Source organism: Gobio gobio (assembly GCF_949357685.1).
Source record: "Gobio gobio genome assembly, chromosome: 1".
NCBI lineage: Eukaryota > Metazoa > Chordata > Actinopteri > Cypriniformes > Gobionidae > Gobio > Gobio gobio.
This window is the reverse complement of record NC_137097.1, coordinates 85880558-85905242: the sequence shown is the minus strand read 5'-3', so window position 1 is coordinate 85905242 and position 24685 is coordinate 85880558. Positions and strand designations below refer to the sequence as shown.

General features: G+C 38.5%; 1 protein-coding gene across 2 annotated transcripts; it reads right to left on the bottom strand.

Moving 5' to 3' along the window:
• Positions 1-4150: 4150 nt before the first annotated feature.
• On the bottom strand, positions 4151-24289 carry LOC307132336 (GTPase IMAP family member 9-like). 2 transcript variants are annotated; one of them, XR_013817283.1, is made up of 5 exons: positions 24197-24287; positions 11952-12011; positions 6772-6807; positions 5230-6679; positions 4151-5155 (listed from the first exon to the last, which is right to left on the bottom strand). XR_013817283.1 is itself a non-coding variant. In XM_079826579.1 (4 exons), the coding sequence occupies exons 2-4, from the start codon at positions 11974-11976 to the stop codon at positions 5757-5759; spliced, it is 984 nt and encodes a 327-aa protein (XP_079682705.1). In that variant the 5' UTR covers positions 11977-12011; positions 24197-24289; the 3' UTR covers positions 4151-5756. The 2 variants fall into 2 exon arrangements, 1 of the variants encoding a protein (XP_079682705.1); XM_079826579.1 differs by having other exon boundaries at positions 4151-6679; positions 24197-24289.
• Between the last annotated feature and the right edge of the window lie 396 nt (positions 24290-24685).

Below are 24685 nucleotides of genomic sequence, written 5' to 3'. Positions count from 1 at the left end.
TGAAGCCAACTTCAAAAACCCTCTGCTACACTATACAAGTACAACCAGTTACACAAGCACATCCTTTTCAACATACAAAAATATCAGTCCCACCAGTTAACAAGTTCTGCTTCCCACAGCTAAACAAGATAAAGCTTTCACACATGAAACTGCCCTGCTAAAAAAAAAAAAACTACAGATACCATTACAGAAATTCTATTGGATATAATGGTTGTAATGGGAATTATGGTGGTCTCTGTGGGTCTCTACTGATATGTGTTGGGTTCTATTGGTGGGGGCATTAATATGTCCCAAACACACTACAAAAATAATTCTGTAGTGGTTTAAATGGTAAAAGCCAAAGGTTCCTATTGGTATTGTAATAGAAACCATTAGAATTTCTGTGATGGTTTCCAACTTTTTTTAAGCTGGTCTGATCTTCTGTCCTTGTCTAAAGAAATAATTACACACACACACACACACACACACACACACACACACACACACACACACACACACACACACACACACACACACACACACACACACACACACACACACACACACACACACACACACACACACACACACACACATCATCCTTAATGTTTAATGTGAACACATGAAAATCATCAGTATCTGTAAAATTCACCTACATAAATGAGTTTCACAGCACTAACACTGCTTCAGCTTTGATCGCCTCGGTTAACACGTAATAAACGGGACGTTAGCATATAAGCCTACTTGCATTTTATGGTTGTCAGCTTTGTTGCATTACATTTACTTCACCAGGAGATGGTGCTGCAATTTCTATCTGAATGAAGCTTCGAGTAATGAACCATTTTCGACACAATTGTATCAGAAAGCAATAATGCTTCGAAACGCTTCATTTGGCCATTACTAAAAAATCGCATTTAGGGGTTAAATATATGTGTTTTTGGCATGGTTGCCTACTAAAATTCGCATTCCCGGTGCTAAATATCACATAATTGGGGTCGCTTCAACCCGCGGACATGAAAATCAGCCCGCGGCAACAGTGATGAAGTAGCCCGATACTGCGGGGAAACCGCGGACTTGGCAACACTGATTACCGCCACCGACTGGACTGGAGTGTGGATCAACATCACACATTTCCTCCCTTTTTATATTCTCTCCCACAAAGTAGCCACTTTAAGATATTGAAAAATTAAACCATAACATTCCTGAATTATTTTGCTTTTTGTTGTATTAAAAGCCCTCTTTCAGTCTCATATTTCTGACAGTATAACATATCCCAGATAGCACACGTACGTCTGCTAAAAGGTCTGTTAAAGATCACTTAATCTAAGGTTCTCTTTAGGCTGTTTACAAACATCTGATAGACGTCTATAAGATGTCAGTTTTTCATACATTCTAAATCATAAACATCTTAAAGACATTGTTTAAACGTGACATCTGACAGGAAACGTCCAATAGACGTATTGCAGATGAGCAAACACTCTAAAAAATACATCTTAAAGATGTAAACACGCACATCAAATAGACGTCTCCGAGATGTGTGTGTGTGCTATCTGGGATGTTCCAGTTTCTTCTTGCCCACTCTTCCCCGTATCGTGTTTACTCATTTTATAAAGTGCACTGTTTAGTCTTGTGTGTTTGGAAGCCCATTCCCACCACATAAGAAAATACAAATTACGACTTACTAAATCGAAAATATGAGTTTTAAAGTCATAATTATGGAATCTAATAGATGTCACTTGTGCCATTTATTTGTTCTTCCATTCATTATCTATTTTCTTTGTTTGTGTCTGTTTATGAGCATTAACTACCTCATGCTCTTGTCTTCTGCATTATATACTTCTGAAACACCTCTGCAAACAATGCTCTTCCAATACTCCTAAACACCTTACTAAAATATCATCATTATAAAACACACTGGACTTATTACACTTCCCTCAGGAGTGCCATATTTGATTATTCCTTGATATGATATCCTATCCTCACTCTTATTGTTCTTTGTTTAAAGGGCTGATGAATTGAGAAATCAACTTTCCCTTGAGCCTTTGATATATAACAGGTCATGGTAATATAAGAATATCCCGTCAGTTTCAGAGCTGAAGTTGTCCTTGTTAGTCAAAGAAAAGCTTTTATTGACACCAGGCCTAGAAAACGAGAGATCTCAGAATATGCGGTAGGGATGCGGACGCAACCTCTACAGATAAATAAGTACACCTGATTCTGTAGCCCCGCCCACTGACTCGTGAGCTAAGGTTCTATAAACATGCCGAAGAGAGGAACACATTGTGCTGTGCCTGGTTGTAGAAGAACACAGTCCCTGCATAAGCTTCCTTCTGAACACACACTTATGTGAGCGCGAGTGAGTGTGTGTGTGTGTGTCCGCGTGAGTGTGTCCGCGTGAGTGTGTCTGTGCAAGTGAGTGTGTGTGTGTGTGTGTGTGTCCGCGTGAGTGTGTCTGTGCAAGTGAGTGTGTCTGCACGAGTGAGTGAGTGAGTGAGTGAGTGTGTGTCCGTGTGAGTGTGTGTGTTTGTGTGCAAGTGAGTGTGTGTGTGTGTGTGTCCGTGTGAGTGTGTCTGTGCAAGTGAGTGTGTCTGCGCGAATGAGTGAGTGAGTGAGTGTGTGTCCGTGTGTGTGTGTGTCCAAGGAATCAGAAGGTTTTGTTAATTTTGTTTCTATCCCTTATGTGGCGTTCACACCGGACGCGATTGACGCAAATAAATCGTGCTATTCGTGCGAAGGTGGACGCTTGAACATTTTGAGTTTACTCGCTTCATTGGCGTGTGACATTCACTTCACAACAGATGTAAATTCACCTCATGGGCGGAGCTTCTGCCAGCGGCTCGTCTCGTTGAGAAATGGCTGACATGGGCTGTGTTTACACGTCTTTTTTGTTCAACTCTACAACAAAACGTAGTTTTAAGACTTTTCAGGCGATAATGTAGTTGTTTAAAGCTCAAATCTGTGGTTTATTTATATAAAGAGTGCCTATTTGAACATTTTATCTGGCGTTTGTGGAGTTGTGAGCTCCAGTGGATCAGCGGCGCTCATTAACCCAGTGAGATCAGCCTTTCCTCAGCCAGTCCTTCTGCCGCTGGCTCTGATGTCTCTGTGGCGGCTCCAGATATAATTAATCTTGTGTAGATCTAACGGCTGATCTTTGGTCTCATGGATCTATAATTTGTTCCCTGGCAAATCGTTTAGGCTGAGGGCAAAGTGAAGTTTCATTACTTGTTTATTTTTAGGCTATTTAACTTTAGCGTTGTAGTCGACTAGCGCTGACTGTGAATGTTTGACTGAATTGTTTGCTTTATTTCATGTGTAGCTTCTTATACTTCTGTATTATTGATCAAACATAAACTTGCATTTAACAAAAAGAGACTGGGTTGTTTCATGTCATTTAATGTTATCACAGTGATGATCATATTGTCTGAACCAGATATTAATATACAGATTCTCTCCTCATTGCTGTCACTACTAGAGCAAGCTCCTGATTGGTTAACGCGGTGCGAATATCCGCCAAAGTTCAGATTTTTCAACTTGAGCGATTTGCGCGAATCACGTGTTCAAAACCCTCAATTATGCAGAATGCCATTTCGCGTCTCTGCATTGACTTAACATGTAAATCACTCGTGAGAATCGCGTCCGGTGTGAACGCACCATTAGGGTTCAAAAGTTATAAGATTAAACATGAGTGAAAGTTTGGACAGGTGGTGGAGCTGGAGGGATTGAGTTATATATATTTACTATAGTGACATATTAGACTGTCTTCTATGAGTGTGACAAATTTACATCTTTTTACCATAAGGTTCTATGGGCTGCCATCACTGGCGGAAGAATAATAATAATAACGCTAAGGATTTCAATAGGTGCCTTTGCACCTTGGCCCCTAATAATAAAACAATGTATTATTTATTGTAATTTCTTTTAAAAAAAATTTTTTTTTACTTTGCAATATTATAATTTCACATGAAAAAAACACCTTCTAATTGCTAGTGTTGAACGCCCAGAGATTTGGAAAATGACGAGGGTTTGTAGGACCTGAGAGGCTTTGTAAGCTGGTATGTGAAATGTATCAACATACCATTTTCAACAAAAGTTATTGCATCATGATTTATTACCAGGAAAGATCAGAGTTCAGTGTTTATTAGTATATTATTCATATCTCACAACCATCAAGATTCACCTTCACCTTTATTTATATAGCGCTTTTAACAATGTAGATTGTTTCAGAGCAGCTTCAGTGTTAAACAGGAAAATAATGCAGCATCATTTTATTCAGCCGTACAGCCATTCTGGAGAAAACGCTGATGTCATCAGTTCATTCAATTATCATACAGTGACAGTGTAATTTAGTTGAACATTTAGTGTTCCCCCATTAGATTCATTTGTGAAATTAAGCAAAATACTTAAATCATTAGTAAATCATACAATCAAAATGAAAACTAAGTGAAATATTGGATGTGTTGAGAAAATCCTCAGCTTTCTTTGTGTTCCCAATTACTTAAATAGCAAAAGAAAAACTCCACAACAGAGTTTTCACAACTTTCAAAAAGAAGAGATCGATAACCGCAGTCAGAAGAGAGATTTTACTGTCAGTCGCTGTATTACAACTCACAGTTAACTAATGTCTTGTAATTTGATGCAAAGGTAATATAATGCTAAGTATATAACTGTACATTTAAAAAGAAAACAAAAACTTTGCAGGATTTAATTTTACAGTGCTGATGACCGTTAAAACCCCTCATCACAGTGTGAAAAGGGTCTATTGATATCTTAAGAGTCAAACCAAAGGCTAATCACACAGTTAATAATGTGTTGCTTAATGTTACACCATGTTCCCGTTTGCCATCTCAGACTGCTAGCATCTGGGTAGAAACATGTTGATAATGATATGAAAAACCCCACCTTGGACCAAGTTGACTGGATTGATTACATGTTTGTGGTGGTAGCAAACGGACTTTGAGTCTTAAAGGATTAGTTCACTTTTAAATCAACTTTAGCTGATAATTTACCTCACCCCCATGTCATCCGTTTGTGAGAGATCAAGCAGTATTTATGCTATTATTTTACCTCTTATCAGACGAAGGTTTGAATCTCTGAGCTCCGCCATAACTTCCGCTAAGTGAGGTCAAAATATGAGCGTGGTCATAGATATAGCGATCATAGATGTCTCATTCGACTGACCCGTGCAGGCGCTAATGCCAAATGAGACATCTATGATCGATAAATCTATGACCACGATAGTGTTTTGACCACTTAGCGGAAGTAATGCCGGAGCTCAGAGATTCAAACCTTTGTCTGATAAGAGGTAATATAATAGCATAAATAATGCTCGATCTCTCACAGAAACCGATTGTTTCGTTGGATAAGACCCTTATTCATCGTCTGGAATCATTTAAAGCTGCACTGAAACTGTCATTTGGACCTTGCCCCATCTGGGGTACATTGACGTCCATTATATGGATATATATAGATGAAATGCTTTCATCAAAAACATTCATTTCTGTTCGACTGCAGAAAGAAACACATGGACATCTTGGATGACATGGGGGTGAGTAAATTATCAGCTAAAGTTGATTTAAAAGTGAACTAATGCTTTAAGGCAAAACTGCTCAGTAAAAGTGTACTGATGAGTTTGAACATGGTTTGTGTTTAAGCATGTTAAAAACACCAGACAGACATATAAACAACAGTACTTGATTTTCAAAACAGGGGGACTGTATCAAGACCCCAGCTTTGCTTAAAGGCAATTTAAGAGTTCATCAAATGCAGAAGAATGATTAAAGGTGGACACTGTGTAACTTGGCAAGGATCTCCATCAACTTATAGTCATGAATACGGGTCTGTTCTGCCTCCTCTCTGGCCTCTCTGAGCTTTGCTTCATAAGATCGCTTGTACTCAATCATTCTAATCTTGTTCCTCTGATTCAGTCGTTCCAGCTCTTGGATCTTCCTTTCCTTCTCTTGCTCAGATGCTGTTGGCGCGTTTATTCTCTCCTCCAGACGTCTCTTCTCTTCAGCAAATCTGGACTCCAGTTCCCTCTCTTTCTCTTGTAGTTTCTTCTCGTATTCTCGTCTCAGTTCCTCTACTGTGGTCTTCAGCATGATCTCCACCTCCTGGTAAGAGTCGCTGGTGTAAAATCCTCCTCCATTAGCGGTGATCATGTCATCCACTTTCTCCAGGAGCTCCACAACCTGATTACGATCCTCCATCTCTTTATTGTTGAAGACGTGATATCTTCCCCCACAGCGCCTCAGGATTTCTTTCAGGTTTTCACTGGCTCCATCAACGTATTCTTCAATAGAGCCGGTCAGTTCATCCCCGTGAGTGAAGAGGACGATTGTGTGTTTATCAGCCGTTTCTCCAAATACAGCTCTGATCTTCTCCACTGAGAGTCTCTCTTCTTTTGTGAAGGGGCCGAGCTGAATGACCAGGAGGATGGCGTGAGGTCCAGGTGCCGTCATGTTCACACATTTACTGATCTCCTGCTTCAGATTTTCGTCTGAAGCATCAGTGTCAAACAGACCAGGAGTATCTACTAGGGTAATTTGTCTTCCAGCCACCTCTCCAGTCTCTTTCCAGCACCCTTTAGTCACAGATGAAGAACTTTTTGCAGCTCTGAAGGCGTTTCTGTCCAGGATTGTGTTTCCAGAAGAGCTTTTACCTGCTCCAGTCCTTCCCACCAACACCAGTCTCAAAGACACTGAAAAAGAGAAAATGAGCTGATCTGCTGTAGACAAACTGAATTAAGTCAAAAGACATTATATTACGAGCATAATGTATAGGTATACTCACTATTTGGAATTTCATTATTAAAGCTTCCCCTTCTACCTACAAAAAATGAGAAGACAATCATTTGATTATAGATATGCACTCTGAAAAAAAGGTACAAGTGGCCGTCACTGGGGTGGGACCCTTAAGGGGACATTTTTGTAGCTCTAAGTCAGGGGTAGGCAAGTTCGGTCCTAGAGAGCTGATGTTCTGAGTTTAGCTCCAACCCTACTAAGCCACCACAGTATAGAACTCATGGCTCCCAGCATGCTTTGCAGCATTAAGTATGTCACCATTGTTGTGATTCATATGCCAATTATTGATATATGTGTGCGTCTTTTCCCCTTAGAATGTATTTAAAAATTAGAATTCAGAATGTCTGATCAGTGGCAAGAAAGTACTGTTGGTGAATATTATTTATTAGTGTATTAGTTTTGGTCAGGGGTGAGCTTAGTCAAACATTTTTCTTTATGATGATGAAAACTATATCACCTGATACAGTTTGTTTATGGTTTCCTTTGCAACAGATTATGTGTTTTGGTAACAGCGTTATAAAAACCACAAACTCACATAAAAAAAAACCTGTCAAACCAGTCAAACTGGCCAACAAAAGGAAACACTGATCACAATAATGGTGAACATTTTAAATTAAACCAACATCTAAACTTAATTTGATATCTTTTAGGGTTGGAGCCAAACTCTGCAGGACAGTAGCTCTCTGTGTAGAGGAAAGTAGAGGAAAACCATGGTATAACTGTGCCCTAAGGACCGATTGTGTCCTTTTAAAAAGGTACAGTTATACGTTTTCTTCGCCACGGACCAAAAGGGTACCGCCACTGTGTGTGTGTGTGTGTGTGTGTGTGTGTGGGGGCATGTTTTTGTGAAATATCAGGACACAAATGTGTATAATGACATGGGTATTACAAAAAGAGGGTGAAATATGAGGACGTTCCCCATGTCCTCACTTTTCAAAATGCTTATAAATCACAGAATGAGGTTTTTTTCACAGAAAGTGAACTGCACAGTCTCCTGTGAGGGGTAGGTTTAGGGGCAGGGTCAGTGTGTGTGTGTGTGTGTGTGTGTGTGTGTGTGTGTGTGTGTGTGAGGGGTAGGTTTAGGGGCAGTGTAAGGAGATAGAAAATACAGTTTGTACGGTATAAAAACCATTACGCCTATGGAATGTCCCCACATTTCACAAAAACACCCCTGTGTGTGTGTGTGTGTGTGTGTGTGTGTGTGGACTGGTAATCATCACGTTATGGGGACAAAATGTCCCCACAAAGATAGCAATATCCGAAATCCTCATCCTTGTGGGGACATTTTTAGGTCCCCATGAGGAAAACATCTTATAAATCAGACTAAGTGATGTTTTTTGAAAATGTAAAATTGCAGAATGTCTCCTGTGAGGGTTAGGTTTAGGGGCAGGGGCAGTGTAGGGGGATAGAATATACGGTATGTACGGTATAAAAACCATTACGCCTATGGAAAGTCCCCATAAAAGATGAAAACCAAACATGTGTGTGTGTGTGTGTGTGTGTGTGTGTGTGTATATATATATGTGTGTGTAGTATCCTGATTAAAACGTCAATAACAAAAAATAACTAGGGAACCACCAAAATGTAAGAATGAATCTGCATTCATTAGTGTAAGTGGCGATTGATAGTGGACAATATATAATGTAATGAACTGACACTAACAAGGTTGACGCTCACGCAGCCTCATGAGGAGAAATGGAAACAAATGAGCGCTGCTCACACAGAGAAACTCAGTTATCTTATGGCTGTAAAAATTCTGGTATATTAGTATATTTTAGTATAATTCTAGTATATTTATAACATATGATACAGTTACGCAGCAACACATGACCAAGAGTGCTGTTTTCCTGAACACCATCACGATTGAAAATGTGACACTGATTTCAAACGGCAGCTCCATAAACAATAGAAAATATTCAAACAAAGATCACATCAGAACCATATTGCTTCTCACAGCAACGGTGCGTTACTGAATGATTCAGCATTTGAATGAATCGGTTGAGTCAAAGATAAACGACTCAATGACTCACTCATTAAGACGGTCACCTGCCGCCACCTACTGATCATCGCTGTTGCTGTAATGTATTGGCAAGCGAGAGTGTGTATCCATTGACAGAAACATACATTAGCCTAGAGGCCTGTTCACACCGGGAATGATTTTTGCGCGCGTTTATTGCCAACGTTTAACACCTTGTGACTAAACAAAGGGCGGCAATGTTAGTGTGCACACCGGCAGGTGTAAAAGCATAATTGTTAAAAAACGCCTTGGGTGGGTTTTTTTTTCGTTTTGACGCAGCGCATTAAAAACTGTCCGACCAATGAGATTGGCGCTTTTGTTCATGTGCCTGGAGCTGCTGAAGTAACAGCAAAGCACCACTTGGTGGCGCTCAAGCACAAAACGGTCTTGCCGAGCACACATTGATACGACGGAGAGGAAGTAAAGACGCGTTTTCACCGAAGGAGCTTTCCCCAGGAACTAGGAACTTTGGGCTGGTACTCTGTGTGTTTCGACCGCAGGAACCGGGGTCTAAATGAAGTTCGGGGTAAATATTTCCCCCTCCGAGCGGCCCTGCTCCTGAGGTAGTACTTTTTCAAAGTTCAGGAACCTTCGGGGGTGGGACATGGGCACTGAACATGCTGATTGGTTGAGCTCAAGCAGTATTTTATTTCAACCAACATTTTTAAAAGTCTTTTGCGAGGTTCGTTCTGCATTCAGTAAATATGAGTCTTGCTCTTTCTGTCCGATGGCGAGCATTCATCTCAGCAATCTCACGGTCAATGTCCGTAATAGCTGATAATAACATACGTTGTCTTATTTTAAATCTAGCTTTACGAGCTTTCAGAATATGCTTTAGTATCAGTGCTCGTCTCTTTTCCGCAATTTTGTTAATGACCTATTTAGTAAACCAATACATAACCAGCAAAATCAGCACTGCTTGCATCTCCTCCACTTGTTATTGTTGCAGACAGTATCGCGCAAAAATGATAACTGTCCGTCTCTGACTAGGAGGAGCAGCCGCACGCAGTACCACATCACCGGACTAATCTGCCTAATCTTCACGGTACTTTAGACCGCGATGGAAACGCAGACAGTAGCAGATCTGGGGGAAAAAAGTTATTGGGAAAAAAGTTCCTGGTACAAATTGTTCCGCGTAATTTCGGTGGAAACGGGGCTTAAGTAGACAATGGAGAAGATGAGCTGCTAATGCTGCTTGTCAGTTAGCAAAAAGTATGTGAATGATTTTCACCCCCTAAACCCTTAACCCTCTGGGGTACTTCGTTTATGGGTCACACTCAGGACTTTCGGGTCAAAAATTACCCGGAGGACGGGATTAAGATAAAAAAAAAAAGTGAGTAAAATCAATGAAATATATTTTTGTTCAATAATATTTTTTTTTGTCTTGTTTTGAGATAATATTATGATTTATAATTAATATGTATGCAATAATTATGACCCATTTTTTCCCATTGAATATAATAGAAAATGTATATAATATACATTATATATATAATTTTTTACTTTTAATTATTAAAGCTGTATTTCATTTTAGAGTCAAGCCTAGGCCTCATGAAAGCTATTTTTTAATGAACCACTATAGTGGATTTACAGCTCTCTGAAGAAAGGCTTGTGAATTCTAGTGATTTTTGCACATATTTGCCAATTTTTTTTCAGGTTGTTGATTTTAATATATAATAAGAGATTCTCAAAGACTATTTTTGTCAAGTGTTCTGTTTGTTTGGTTGGTTTGAATGGTCATTTGAAGTGCCAGTTTTACTTTATAATACAGTCAAACCTGAACATTGCATTAGAAAGAGAACAAATGGAAAGCATTTTGTTACCCATAGTTTTATTTGATTCATTGATTTTATTTCACATATTCTCACATTTCTCATATTCCCCTATGTGTGTGTGTGTGTGTGTGTGTATGTGTGTATTTTGCAACCTTGATGGCTTACAGGCTCATGCTTTCATTGCTGTAATCTTTATTTCTTACATTGATGAATAATTGCTTTTATTTCACACATTTCCCAAAATTAGCTTTTGGAATGACACGCGTTCTTTTGTGTGTGTGTGTGTGTGTGAGAGTTTTTTTTGTCTGTTTTGCACTCTTGATGTTTTAGAGATTCACCCCTTCACTGTTGAGTCCTTTTTTCTGCATCCTGTCTTATTTGTAGATTGTATGTTTATGTATATCATATTTCCTATGGGGGTCATTTTTGACCCGAAGGTCCTGAGTGAGACTATTTTTTTACAACCACATAGACTTTTCAAGTCCCCAATTTTTTTTGTGTGTTCATATGCCAAGTACCAATAAAGTCATCAAGTTTCGGACCATTCCGATGAAGCTACGATTTTTTTTTTTTTAGTTATAAAGCGCTTTGGGTCACTTTTGACCCGAAGTCCCCCAGAGGGTTAAATAGTGCATTATATGAAGGGACAGCCATTTGTAGTGGTGAACGAAACCATAGTGGACGTTATTGAGTGCACTCATTCAATCCCACATTGCACTGCAATAACGAGTGTACAGCTGATGTACTACACGCTGAATGTCCGACTACACACACTCGTATTCATTCACTCCTTCAAGTGAGCTGTATTAGTGGATAACGTAGGCGATAGTGAATGAGGGTTTAGGGGGCGATTTTGGATTCAGCGCCTGTCTCTCTTCTTCTTCTTCTGCGTGACAAGCGAGTGTCAGAAGCGTAAAGTGGCACAGCGCCCTCTTGTGTACTGGGATCGCCAGTGAAAATCACTTGGGTGTGAACACAAAGACGCGCTGAAAAACGCTGGCGATAAGCGTGCACGATATTCGTCCCGGTGTGAACAGGCCTTCACTCTGTCTGTCTGTTTTACACGTTATTTTCAACAAACTATATTATAGATGAGATCTGAGACATCATGATTTCAGATTTGCGATGAACCGTGCGTGGAGAACCGCTACACCACTACTACTTGGTTACTATTAGACTCATTCCACTTCACTCCTTGGGTAACATTTTATATATAAATGACTTTATTTACTTAACTTTCATTGGGCTTTCTTCATTGTTTACTACATTTTGTATTGTCATGAATGCTATTTTCTGATCAGGTGAACAGCACTTTACAATGCACATGCAAATCAAAAGTATCAAAAATATCAGATTATTAATAAGGCACACAGTTACCTTGTGTCTCAGATGAGGACGCCATGATTAAGAATCACAGCAGACGCTCCACTGCAATCACTGGAACAGGGAAACATGAAAAATAACCAATAACTTGTTATATTTTGTCTGTATTTATTGTAATCAGTGTTGTACTTTATTACAAATTCAAACATTTATTATTATTTATTTATTTTAGGAACCCTATAGGCCCATGGTAATGAGGAGCGCTCTTTTACCTGTGACTACCATGATCTTACAGTTCAAATGTCATTAGGGTAATTAAAGGATAATTCAACTAAACAGCTTTAAAGCCTGGATCCCCTGAATTAAGGACACGGCTTTTTTCTCTTTAAATGCGTTAAATGAAATTTAAGTAAATGTTATTTCAATGAGAGCCTCGTGAAAGATGGATATCAGTGTCTTTCATAAATTAGGTGTTCACTCTTGAAAAATATTGTTTTTAAAGGGCTAGTTCAACCCCAAAATGTGATCGTTTACTCACCCTAATGTCATTCCAAACCTGAATGAATTTCTTTCTGTGTAACATAAAAGAAAATCATTTGAGTCTGTTTTTTTGTCCATACAATTTTTTATCAGTCCTTCCAGAAAAATGCGGCTTTTTTTTGTGATTGTTGCGGCAAAAATCCTTGATTATGCGGCACGTTTTCTTAAAAAATGCGATGAAAAATGCAGATATTTATGCAATTTTATGCGATAAAACTCGCAAAAACTGAGATTTGATGAAAAAGAGAAAAAAAGCTAATATTTTTAATTGAATATTTAAGTTCTCATCTTGTTTTATTGAAGACCTTAATAAACACACGGCTCAATTTGGACCGATTTCAAAACAATGCATCATGAAGCTTCAGAGCGTTATGAATCAGTGAGTCGATTCAGCGGTTCAGAGCGTTATGAATCAGTGAGTCGATTCAGCGGTTCAGAGCGTTATGAATCAGTGAGTCGATTCAGCGGTTCAGAGCGTTATGAGTCAGTGAGTCGATTCAGCGGTTCAGAGCGTTATGAGTCAGTGAGTCGATTCAGTGGTTCAGAGCGTTATGAATCAGCGAGTCGATTCAGTGGTTCAGAGCGTTATGAATCAGCGAGTCGATTCAGCGGTTCAGAGCGTTATGAATCAGTGAGTCGATTCAGCGGTTCAGAGCGTTATGAATCAGTGAGTCGATTCAGCGGTTCAGAGCGTTATGAATCAGTGAGTCGATTCAGCGGTTCAGAGCGTTATGAGTCAGTGAGTCGATTCAGCGGTTCAGAGCATTATGAGTCAGTGAGTCGATTCAGCGGTTCAGAGCGTTATGAGTCAGTGAGTCGATTCAGCGGTTCAGAGCGTTATGAGTCAGTGAGTCGATTCAGAGCGTTATGAATCAGCGAGTCGATTCAGCGGTTCAGAGCGTTTTGAGTCAGTGAGTCGATTCAGTGGTTCAGAGCGTTATGAATCAGTGAGTCGATTCAGCGGTTCAGAACGTTATGAGTCAGTGAGTCGATTCAGCGGTTCAGAGCGTTATGAGTCAGTGAGTCGATTCAGCGGTTCAGAGCGTTATGAATCAGCGAGTCGATTCAGCGGTTCAGAGCCTTATGAGTCAGTGAGTCGATTCAGTGGTTCAGAGCGTTATGAGTCAGTGAGTCGATTCAGTGGTTCAGAACTGTCTAATGGTAGCCTATGGTTTGTTTGCCAACATTCTTCAAAATATATTTTGGCTGTTGTGTTTCACGAAAGTCATACAGGTTTGGAATGACATGAGTGAGTAAACGAAGACTTTACCGCAGCTCAAAATCAGTGCTTTACTGTCAAGTCACACATGTTGACTGGGTGTGTAAAAGACGTCATCAGAGATTGTATTTTTAACGAAGACTGCAGTTTTATGGAGTTGATAAGAAAATCATGTTCCTCTTTATCAGTCTGTACTAGAAAGTGTCATCAGATATGGCCTGTCCTCCTGGTTTGGTAATCAAAGAGAATGAATATAATTCGAATTCTGATGAAAATGATCGGACTGAAAGACTATCCCATTTATCCATGCTATGAACTCTTCCCCCCCGGGAGAAGGTAGAGTTCTCCGTTATAAACTGATTTTGTATCAATCAGATTGTTGAATATGGATTAGTTACGTTCTACACATTTGAATGTGCGTGGTATGTATGGTGTGAATGATTATTGTGTACAGTTTTATAATGTATCAGGATTGTTAAAGGGCTGGCTACCGAGTCCATCTCGAATTTCATTTCAAGTGCATTTCTGTGTGAGTGCAAGTTTGTTATCTGCATTTGCAGTAAATTCGATAATATCCATCATTATTTGTCCCTGTCCTAGTTTTATTTATTTACTCCAATTTACCGTCAGCAAAAACATTCACAGGGAACTCATGGATGGACTGGGTTTGCCAGGGCCGAATTTTAGCCCCAGTCCAGCCCTGGATTAAGACCATACTCTGATTAAGACCATACTCTGATTAAGACCATACTCTGATTAAGACCATACTCTGATTAAGACCATACTCTGATTAAGACCATACTCTGATTAAGACCATACTCTGATTAAGACCATACTCTGATTAAGACCATACTCTGATTAAGACCATACTCTGATTAAGACCATACTCTGATTAAGACCATACTCTGATTAAGACCATACTCTGATTAAGACCATACTCTGATTAAGACCATACTCTCAGTACGTTTACATGGACAACAATACTCCGATATTAATCTGATTAAGACCATACTCTGATTAAGAAACTACCATGTAAACAGCGATTTCTAATTACCTTAATCCGGTTAAAGCCATACTCGAATTAAACAAAAATCGAATTAAGACATGTGGAGTATGCCTGTTTTAGTCGCATTATCTAAGTGCATTGTAGACATGTACACACCTTAATCTAACTATTAACGTCGTGAAGGAGTTTCCGCCGCGTTTTGTGACAGGTCACACACACACACACACACACACACACACACACACACACACCAGGCAAGTGCAGAGGGGAGGGCTTTGGGGGCTCGTATCAAAAGTATATAAAGTGCCCCTCTAAACAATCATCAATAATATTGTGACAAATAAAACAGAATTTGAATTATAATTAATATAACCGCACGTACAAAACAATGCGCTTAAATTCCCGTTTATCTTTTACGTACCTTTCAGTCTGAAATGTCGTTGCCATGACGTGTTGCTATGGTGTGTGACTGCGTGTCTTGCTCATAGACCGTAAAAACTCTGCTCACTCGGACACGGCCTCCTCTATATTTTTTTTCTTTGTGTTGCAATAATGCTCATTTTAAAAGTAAAATACGATCATTTTGTATCTGTAATCCCAGATTCATATTTGTCTGACTTACAACAGCGGTCGGGAACCTCTAGGCTTGCGAGCCATATGCCATTCAGTGAACGCTTTGTGGCTCGATAGCAGAAAAAAAAACAATCCAAACAATCACGATTTTGAAACCTTTTCATCACATTTTCATCATTTATCATAACTATTATTCGAAATGTAGGCTGTCAAGAAGGAGGCAAGATGGGCAGTGTCTCTTAAAAAACCTGAAAGACAATATTTAATATTACAAAAAATAAAACTATATATATATATATATATATAATATCATAATATCATAAAAAAAAAAGTATAAAAATCACTCGTTTTTATAAAGTCACACTGTCCAACAGCGACACCCGCAGGTAAAGTTACAGTGGGTTGCCTGAGCCCATTGATTTGAACACACCCACGAAAGTCGCGCTATGATTGGACCCCGGACAGCGTAGCGTGGCATGGGGACGTAATGACGTACCATTAATCAAACTATGTTCTGTAACATGTAAAACGGGAACATGAACGTAATATTCTAAAAGCAACTCATGTAAACACCTTAATCAGATTATTGCCTTATTCAGAGTAAGGTCAATAATTAGATTACTGCTGTCCATGTAAACGTAGTATCTGATTAAGACCATACTCTGATTAAGACCATACTCTGATTAAGACCATACTCTGATTAAGACCATACTCTGATTAAGACCATACTCTGATTAAGACCATACTCTGATTAAGACCATACTCTGATTAAGACCATACTCTGATGTAAACAGCGATTTCTAATTACCTCAGTCCGGCTAAAGTCAGTTTTTAGTAGGGCTGGGTAAAAAAAATATTGATTTCTCGATTTTAATCGATTCTCATTTTTACAAAAGAATATGGATTCTTAAATCCCAAATCGATTAGTCATCCTGTTTTCAGTTAATGAATGAAATAAACATTACAGCGCAGCTCCCGTCCAATAAATCACAATACTCTTTGTGATTTGTTACATTTGATATGAAACAAAGTCTCAGATTTGAAATTACGTCCGTTTTATTAAGAAATTCAAAAACATAAATACCGCTCTGGCTCAGCTCAGCTCAAGAGAAGCAGCAGCGCAGAGAGAACATGAACGGATCTTCTCTTCCGCTTTAATATCAGTATCAGCGGGAAATAAACACGAATGAGCTTCTGAAAGTGTGTCAAAGATACAGGACAACTTACCGAGATCCATATCATGTCATATGGAATAGCTCAAGTGTTTTAACTGCAGTAAAACAGCTTGTAAACAATATCATGTGACGTCACATTTACCTCAGAAAAACCATATCCAGTGTCCATAAACTCGCTAGTCAGCAGAAACATGAAATCTAGAGAGGAGCATTTAGCTAAATATATGCAACACATTACATAGGATATTCATTGTCAATGTTTTTCAATATTTAATGCATGTATGGATAAATCTGGCATGTTTTTATGACAGCCACCATTTAAATGTTTATCTTTCAAAAACCTAATTGGAGTAGAATTATGATTATGTAATTGTAAAGTTAAAAAAAAAAACAGTATAATTTAAGTGTTTGTATACAAATCAGTTCATTTGTACCTTCAATATTAGTAGGCTAATGTAGTACCAACTGACTCCCATAGTTTACACCTAGATTTAGAGATTTGTTTTCCTTGAGAAAAATTGTCATGTATTGTATATATATCCAAAATAATGGATATTAAACCGAATCGAAATAGAATCGAATTGTGAAATTGGTGTCAATACCCAGCCATGGTATTTAGCCTAACCCCTTCTTGTATAACCCCCTACGTGTGTGTGCATATATATTATATATATATATATATATATATATAGGCCACATTTTGAGGGGCAGTGGCCTAAACCAGAATAAGGGGCAGTGGGGCGGGGTGGCATTGGGGCGAGGATTGGGTGCTTGTCCATACAAATTCCCCATCTTACTCTTACTAGCCAGTCAAAACAGTTCTGATCTAATTCTGTGTCTATCGAAAATAGTGATATATGACATTGTATTATGTTGAATAAAGTTTTTGTGTCTTTGTTAATGAGGGATTTGCAGAGTAAATGTTATAGCTTTTATTTTGAAGAAAAAAGATAAAATTAGACTCTTGGGGTAAGATGACCCAGCCATATTTGGCACAGAAGGCCCCAAGTGGCATGTTGTTACTGGTGTTATTGTTATTAAATGTAATACTTATTGTAATTAACGGGGCTATTATTGAATATTTTCATGAATTAGATGCACATTTCAGGCATCTTCACTTTCATTAAACCTATAGGTTAGTTGAGTGATTTTTATTATGACAAAATTTATTAGGCCTATGTTTTTTATTTTTTATTATGACATATCTTCAATTAAAATATGGGCAATTAAATAAGTAAACATTAATATGTGTGCGGTGACGCATTGCTGCCAAATAAAAAACATTTTCCCACTCAATTAGCACGAGATTGTTGTAATGTATTGATGTAGCCCATGTTCTTAACAGCCACGGGTAGCAGGAGCCATGGATCGCTCATGATTAGCGCGGAGCTTTAACCTAATAATGATGGACCCGGTGCAGCCACAAATATCATTATTAGCTATAGGCCTACTGTAATTAAGACATTCAAGAAATGCATTCAAAAGAAAGACGCTTTCAGGAAACATGGCCAGTGGGTTGAAACCTTGATCAAAATTAAAATACAATTTATAGAAAGCGAAATTCACTTTAAAGAAATGATTTCTGCAAAACATGTAGTGTAGTGTCTGTGTCCTAAAGTCCAGGAATGCATTGCGTTGCTGACGTCACGTTCCCATTCTCTATAACCCCTGGTGCTTCAAATCTTAAATCAGAGAAAAGCTGCAAAGCTTTATGAGGCTTCATTTCCCCATCCCTATCCTGTGAACCTCAGTGATGCAGGGAATAGTACAGAGCCCGGCAGGTCACCTATAGGAGAAAAAAACACAATCCGTGCCGACGGTTTTGCAATCCGTTCCCTCAGTTTATAAACCGTGATCACGATTTCTTAAACTGTTCCCTTGGTTTAACAAATCGTGCCCACGGATTAATAAACCGTACCCATGAATTTCCAATCCATGCGCTCAGATTTTGTAAACCGTACCCTCAGATTTTAAATCTGTTCCCACAAATTCATAATCCGTGCGCACGGGTTTGTAAAAACTTTCCTCACGGATTCATTTTAGAAGAAGAACAGCAAACTCCCACCAATATTATTGTTTTATTGTGTATTATTCATCAAATTATATCAACTGCAGTGATTCTCTATAAACGGCGGAATGCAACGATTTAATAAGAATTATGTGCGTCAAAATCTTGTTTAACTGTAATAATCTTAGCACTTTATTAATAAACCTGACATTGTGTATTATGACTGACTTTTCATTTATTTGTTCCCTTTTCTTCTTCTAAATGCAACAATAGGCAAATAATAATTATAATAATAACAACAACAACAACAATTATTATTTATTGTATTTATTTTTAAATGTATTTATTTATCAATTATTTTTAATTTATGACTATAAATGAGTGCACTTAAAACAGTATGTTTATCATAAAATAATTAATGCGCTATTAAAAAAAAAAAAAAGTTTGTAGAGTTTTAGAAATGTTTGTGTACTATTCATTTTTAACATGAAAGACTTGTTTTAGTGATTTTATTATACTATGCTTTTTGCCCAAAATAGACTTTAAAAGATTCAAATAATGTCTCTCTCTCTATCTCTCTATCTCTATCTCTATCTCTATCTCTCTCTCTCTCTCTCTCTCTCTCTAGCACCACAGAGAGCCTGCTGACTGGCTGCATCACCACCTGGTACGGCAACAGTACCGCCCGCATCCGTAAAGCCCTGCAAAGGGTAGTGCGCACGGCCAGCTGCATCATCGGAAGTGAGCTTCCCTCCCTCCAGGACATTTATGCCAGGCGGTGTGTGAAGAGAGCTCAGAGGATCATCAGAGACTCTAGCCACCCGAACCATGGGCTGCTCTCACTGCTGCCATCAGGCAGACGGTACCGCAGCATCAGAACACGCACCAGCCGACTCCAGAACAGCTTCTTCCCACAAGCAATTAGACTCCTTAACTCCTGATCCATCAGGATCATAACACACACTGGACAGAATATCACTCAGCACAACCCACTGTAGATACACACACATTATATACACATTTATTTATCATCTATCATATAGCACCTATTGTACATATGGTTCTCATAACTCTGTTGTGTGGATCTCCACTGTGAATAATAATGTATACTGTACATTGTATATTATTATTATTATAGCTTAATGTATATTGTTTAATGTATGTTTAGTGTATATTGTTTAAAGTATATGTATATTGTAAGTATGTATATATTGGTTAAAGCTGTGAGAACGACACTCACATTGTGTAAATTATTTATTGTTTATTGTAGTGTATACTGTTATGTGAGTAATTGTGGGCGCATCAGATGTGTAATCTGATGCTGCTTTAAATGTTGTACATGTCATGTCATGACTGCTATGTTGCTCGGAACTGCACCTAAGAATTTCACCTGCTGTTGCACTTGTGCATATGGTAGAGTGACAAATAAAGTGATTTGATTTGATTTGATTGATTTGATTTTGAATACATTTATACATACATAAATACAATAAATAGGGGAGAGCGGGCACAACCTAACGCTTTCTGACTCTCTCAGTTTGTGTAAATCCACTCGGGGTTCAGAGTATTTATTGTTTCACACATTAATGTCACACGTGTCTAGTACAATTATGTGGTTTTGTTTCGTTAATACAGTGTTTACTTTATTATTGATTTACCCCGAAAGAATGGAAGTGAAATATGTGACAACATGCCCCATAGGTGGGGTGCATTATAACATGACCAAATAACAGCTTAACATGTGACCTGATATAATCAAACAAATATACAAGACAAACTAAAATATTTTGTCAATAATATACAATTATTAACTTTTTAAAATAAAGTAATGGCATTTTTTTTAATCATTAAAAATATAAAAATTGAGTTTGACTACAAACACATCGCTAAATACAGCTAAACAGTTCAAAACATAATAATAATTAATAATTTATGAACATGGACTCTGTCATTATTCACCCTTTTCTCATGGTTTCTCAACAGAACTCATAAAAGTATAGAATATAATAGCGTATTTCTAATAGGGGCTCATTGTAACGCAGTGATCCGCATTAAACAACATCTGATAAATAACAGATAGAAGATTACAATAATATCGCATTTGTCTTATTTTTAATAAACACAAAAAACAGATGAAAACTAAACTTAAGTAAGAAATGTACTTTTGCTATGGTTAAATAAATGTTCAGTGATATCTTCCAGAGATGTTTTCATTTTGGCGCTATTTTTTCTCTAAATAATGTTGCTATGGCAACTAGTAAATACACTGAGTTTCGTCATTCTGGCGTGTGTGGTCCGCGTTAGGTTGAGCCCCGCGTTGCCTAATAATAATTGTTGTTATTATTATTATAATTATTATTTGCCTATTGTTGCATTTATGCTACATGCATTTAGAAGAAGAAAAGGGATAATATACCACTGAAGACTAATTTCTACTAATTTATGATGTCTAAACCATGGAAAAAACGTGTGGAAGCTGCGAAATCATATAGAGAAGGACTTAGTAAGCAGGAAAGGGAGCGATATTTTGAGAAACTTAAGTTAATAGGCGGTAAAGATCCGTACGAGCTAGCTCCTTTGTCGTGGACTGACGACCTGACAATTCTCCCTTCGATTTCTTATCCGGACACAGTGAACTACTTCGTTTTTTCGCCAAGCCCATACACAGCTGAAGACCTCAAATGTTACAAAGGTTTGGAGGCCTACAACCAGATGGTGTGTGGATGGGTGAGAGAGGCACAGCATCAGCTCATCAACGACATGTGCATTATGCCAGAACTAGTTGGCTTTCATCGACCATGGCTAATGTGTCAGCACAACCTGGTGTATCCGTCCCTGATTCGGATGGTTCTGACAATGGTGCAAGTGGCAGTAGGCAAGAAAAAAGCTGGTGTCACTGTGGCCAGGTTGAGTTTGGTCAGATGATTATGTGTGACAATGCAAAATGTCCTATTCAGTGGTTTCACTATGCATGTGTTAATGTTCAGGTTGCTCCAAAAGGAAAATGGTTTTGTTCTAACTGCTGTAAGCTACCTCAGTTTCTTCAAAAAAGGTCTAATGGTGCGTTCACACCGGACGCGATTCGTGCGAGTGATTTACATGTTAAGTCAATGCAGAGACGCGAAATGGCATTCTGCGGCACGATTCATGCGAATGAGGCGGCACGAATGACGTGAATTGAGCGTTTTGAACGTGCGATTTGCGCGATTAATCGCTCAAGTTGAAAAATCTGAACTTTGGCGGATATTTCGTGCCGCGTTAACCAATCACGAGCTTGCTTTAGCAGTGACGCATTTACAAGCGGAGGCAGAAATCCCAACAACAATGGAGGACAAGATAAGGGTGGCCGCATGTGGAGACCCGGAGCTGTGTGATACATCATCCTATCACTACAGGAACAGGAATAAAAAGGATCTTGCTTGGAAGAAAGTGAGTTACCCTCTCAACACAATCTATGTCAGCCATTTCACAACGAGACTGGAGCAGAAAAAAAGAGCCAGAGTCAGCGGCAAATGAGAGAAGGACTAGCCGAGGAAAGGCGGGTCTCGCCGGGTAAACGAGCGCAGAACTCCCAAAACGCCAGATAAAATGCTCAAATAGGCTCTTTTTATAAATTAACCACAGATTTGAGCTTTAAACAACTATATTATCGCCTGAAAAAGTCTTTAAACTACGTTTTGTCACACATTAATAGCAGTATTTTTTACAGAAAAGACTTCAAGTGACTGAGACAAGCTGGCTCATATAGACTCATAGGGCTCATATAGGGCTCATATAGACTCATAAGGCTCATATAGGGCTCATATAGACTCATAGGGCTCATATAGGGCTCATATAGGGCTCATATAGGGCTCATATAGACTCATATAGACTCATATAGGGCTCATATAGGGCTCATATAGACTCATATAGGCTCATATAGGGCTCATATAGGGCTCATATAGGCTCGTATAGGGCTCGTATAGGCTCATATAGGCTGATATAGGCTCATATAGGGCTCATATAGGCTCATATAGGGCTCATATAGGGCTCATATAGGCTCATATAGGGCTCATATAGGCTCATATAGGGCTCATATGGGCTCATATAGGCTCATATAGGGTCATATAGGGCTCATATAGGCTCATATAGGGCTCATATAGGGCTCATATAGGCTCATATAGGGCTCATATAGGCTCATATGGGCTCATATAGGCTCATATAGGGTCATATAGGGCTCATATAGGCTCATATAGGCTCATATAGGGCTCATATAGACTCATATAGGGCTCATATAGGGCTCATATAGGCTCATATAGGGTCATATAGGGCTCATATAGGCTCATATAGGCTCATATAGGGCTCATATAGACTCATATAGGGCTCATATAGACTCATATAGGGCTCATATAGGGCTCATATAGGCTCATATAGGGCTCATATAGGCTCATATAGACTCATATAGGGCTCAAATAGGGCCCATATAGGCTCACATAGACTCATATAGGGCAGAAGCCCCTCCCATGATGCGAATTTGCGTCTGTTGTGTAGTTGTCACGCGTGAATGAAGCGAGTAAACTCAAAATGTTCAAGCGTCCACCTTCGCACGATAAGCGCGAATTATTCGCGCAAATCGCGTCCGGTGTGAACGCCACATTAGAAAGGTATTAAGTAAAAAAACCATGTGTATATTTGTTATATGCAGTGAATCATTCTGTAGCTTCACGTTTTCATTTATATCTCTGATGTACAGCTTAAGTGTAGCCAAGCATAGTCATTTCTTTCCTTAAGCACTTCACTTTTGTTTGTTTTTTTCAATTAGGCTGAAAGATTTATTTTAATATTTATTTTATTTCCTTTTGAAAATGTAATGTGTTATAATGACAATTCACGCTATTTTTTCTGTTGTTACAGTTTTATTTAATAGAGTACATTTTCACATAATTTGTACATCATATAATAAAGTAAAAAGTTGTGGCGTACCATACCCAGCTGCTCTTTTAATAAGTCATGTTGCTGTCACTGCCATGTTGTTTTAATGGTATACTATGTATGTTTGTATTACACAAAAATACAATTTACAAAGGATTATTTTTACAAACATGGCCTAAAACAGCAACTTTCAAGATTCTTGCCCTTGAACTCCTGGTTCAGTTTGGCCAAACACAAACGCCTTCTTTCCTCAGTTTTTGCACTCTTCTCCTTGATTTGTTATTACTTTTGGCAGTCTATAAAACCCCAAATGTTTTTCCCGGTCCGACCAATTAGTGCAGCCTAAAACACGACAATAATTGACCATTTTCAGCAGAAATAATCAGCGAAAGTTCCGTTCGGTTCAGTGGCATTGTGTACATTCAGTATCGCCAAATGATGACGTATCGTGAAAACACACTATAGAGAATCACTGCAGTTCATATAATCTGATGAATAATACACAATAAAACAATAATATTCATGGGAGTTTGCTGTTCTTCTTCTGAAATGAATCCGTGAGTAAAGTTTTCGCTTTAACAATCCGTGCGCACGGGTTTGTAAAAACTTTACTCACTTTTTTATTTTATTTTTTGGATTATGAATTTGTGGGAACAGATTTAAAAAAACAGATTGTTTTTTTTCTCCTATAGGAGAAAAACAGAGTTAAGGGCAGTATGGTCAGTATGTGAAGCTTTACAAACCGAAAGTAAAACAGCTCGACGGTTCTGAGGTAAACACACTCGTGTGCCCTGAACAGATAACATCTACTAGTGTGGTATAATTAGTATGACCAAAAATAATCTCACAATAAAGACAGAAAGTTACCTTTTGTCTATTTTGTGCCACTTGAAGACGACATGACGCGCTGTTGTAAGATGGCGACTCTTCCTCAAACACGAACATCACCGGAAGAAGAGCAGAGTCACGTGATACAACTGGTCGGATGAGTGTAGGAGGGAATTAGAGTGAATGATGTAAAGTTAAGGTCTAAATCTGCATTCGGTGTGGATAACAATATACAGTACACATAACCATATTCATGCTGTGATCAGCAGTACGCATGCGTCTGAATGCTTGTTCTGTGAATGCAAACTGTTGAGCATTAGAGATAATAACATCATCATCAAATGATTTGTGTTCATTAGCACTAGGAGAAATATCTACTAATAATATAACAATGAATTATAATTCATTTGTGAAGGTTTTACTGCTAATAATAGATGTTGCTTGTGTTTTACAATAAAAGACTTCACAAGTGTTGCTTGTGAAAAGTGTAGGTTCAGATAAAGCCACAGGACAATGTTTATTATCTTT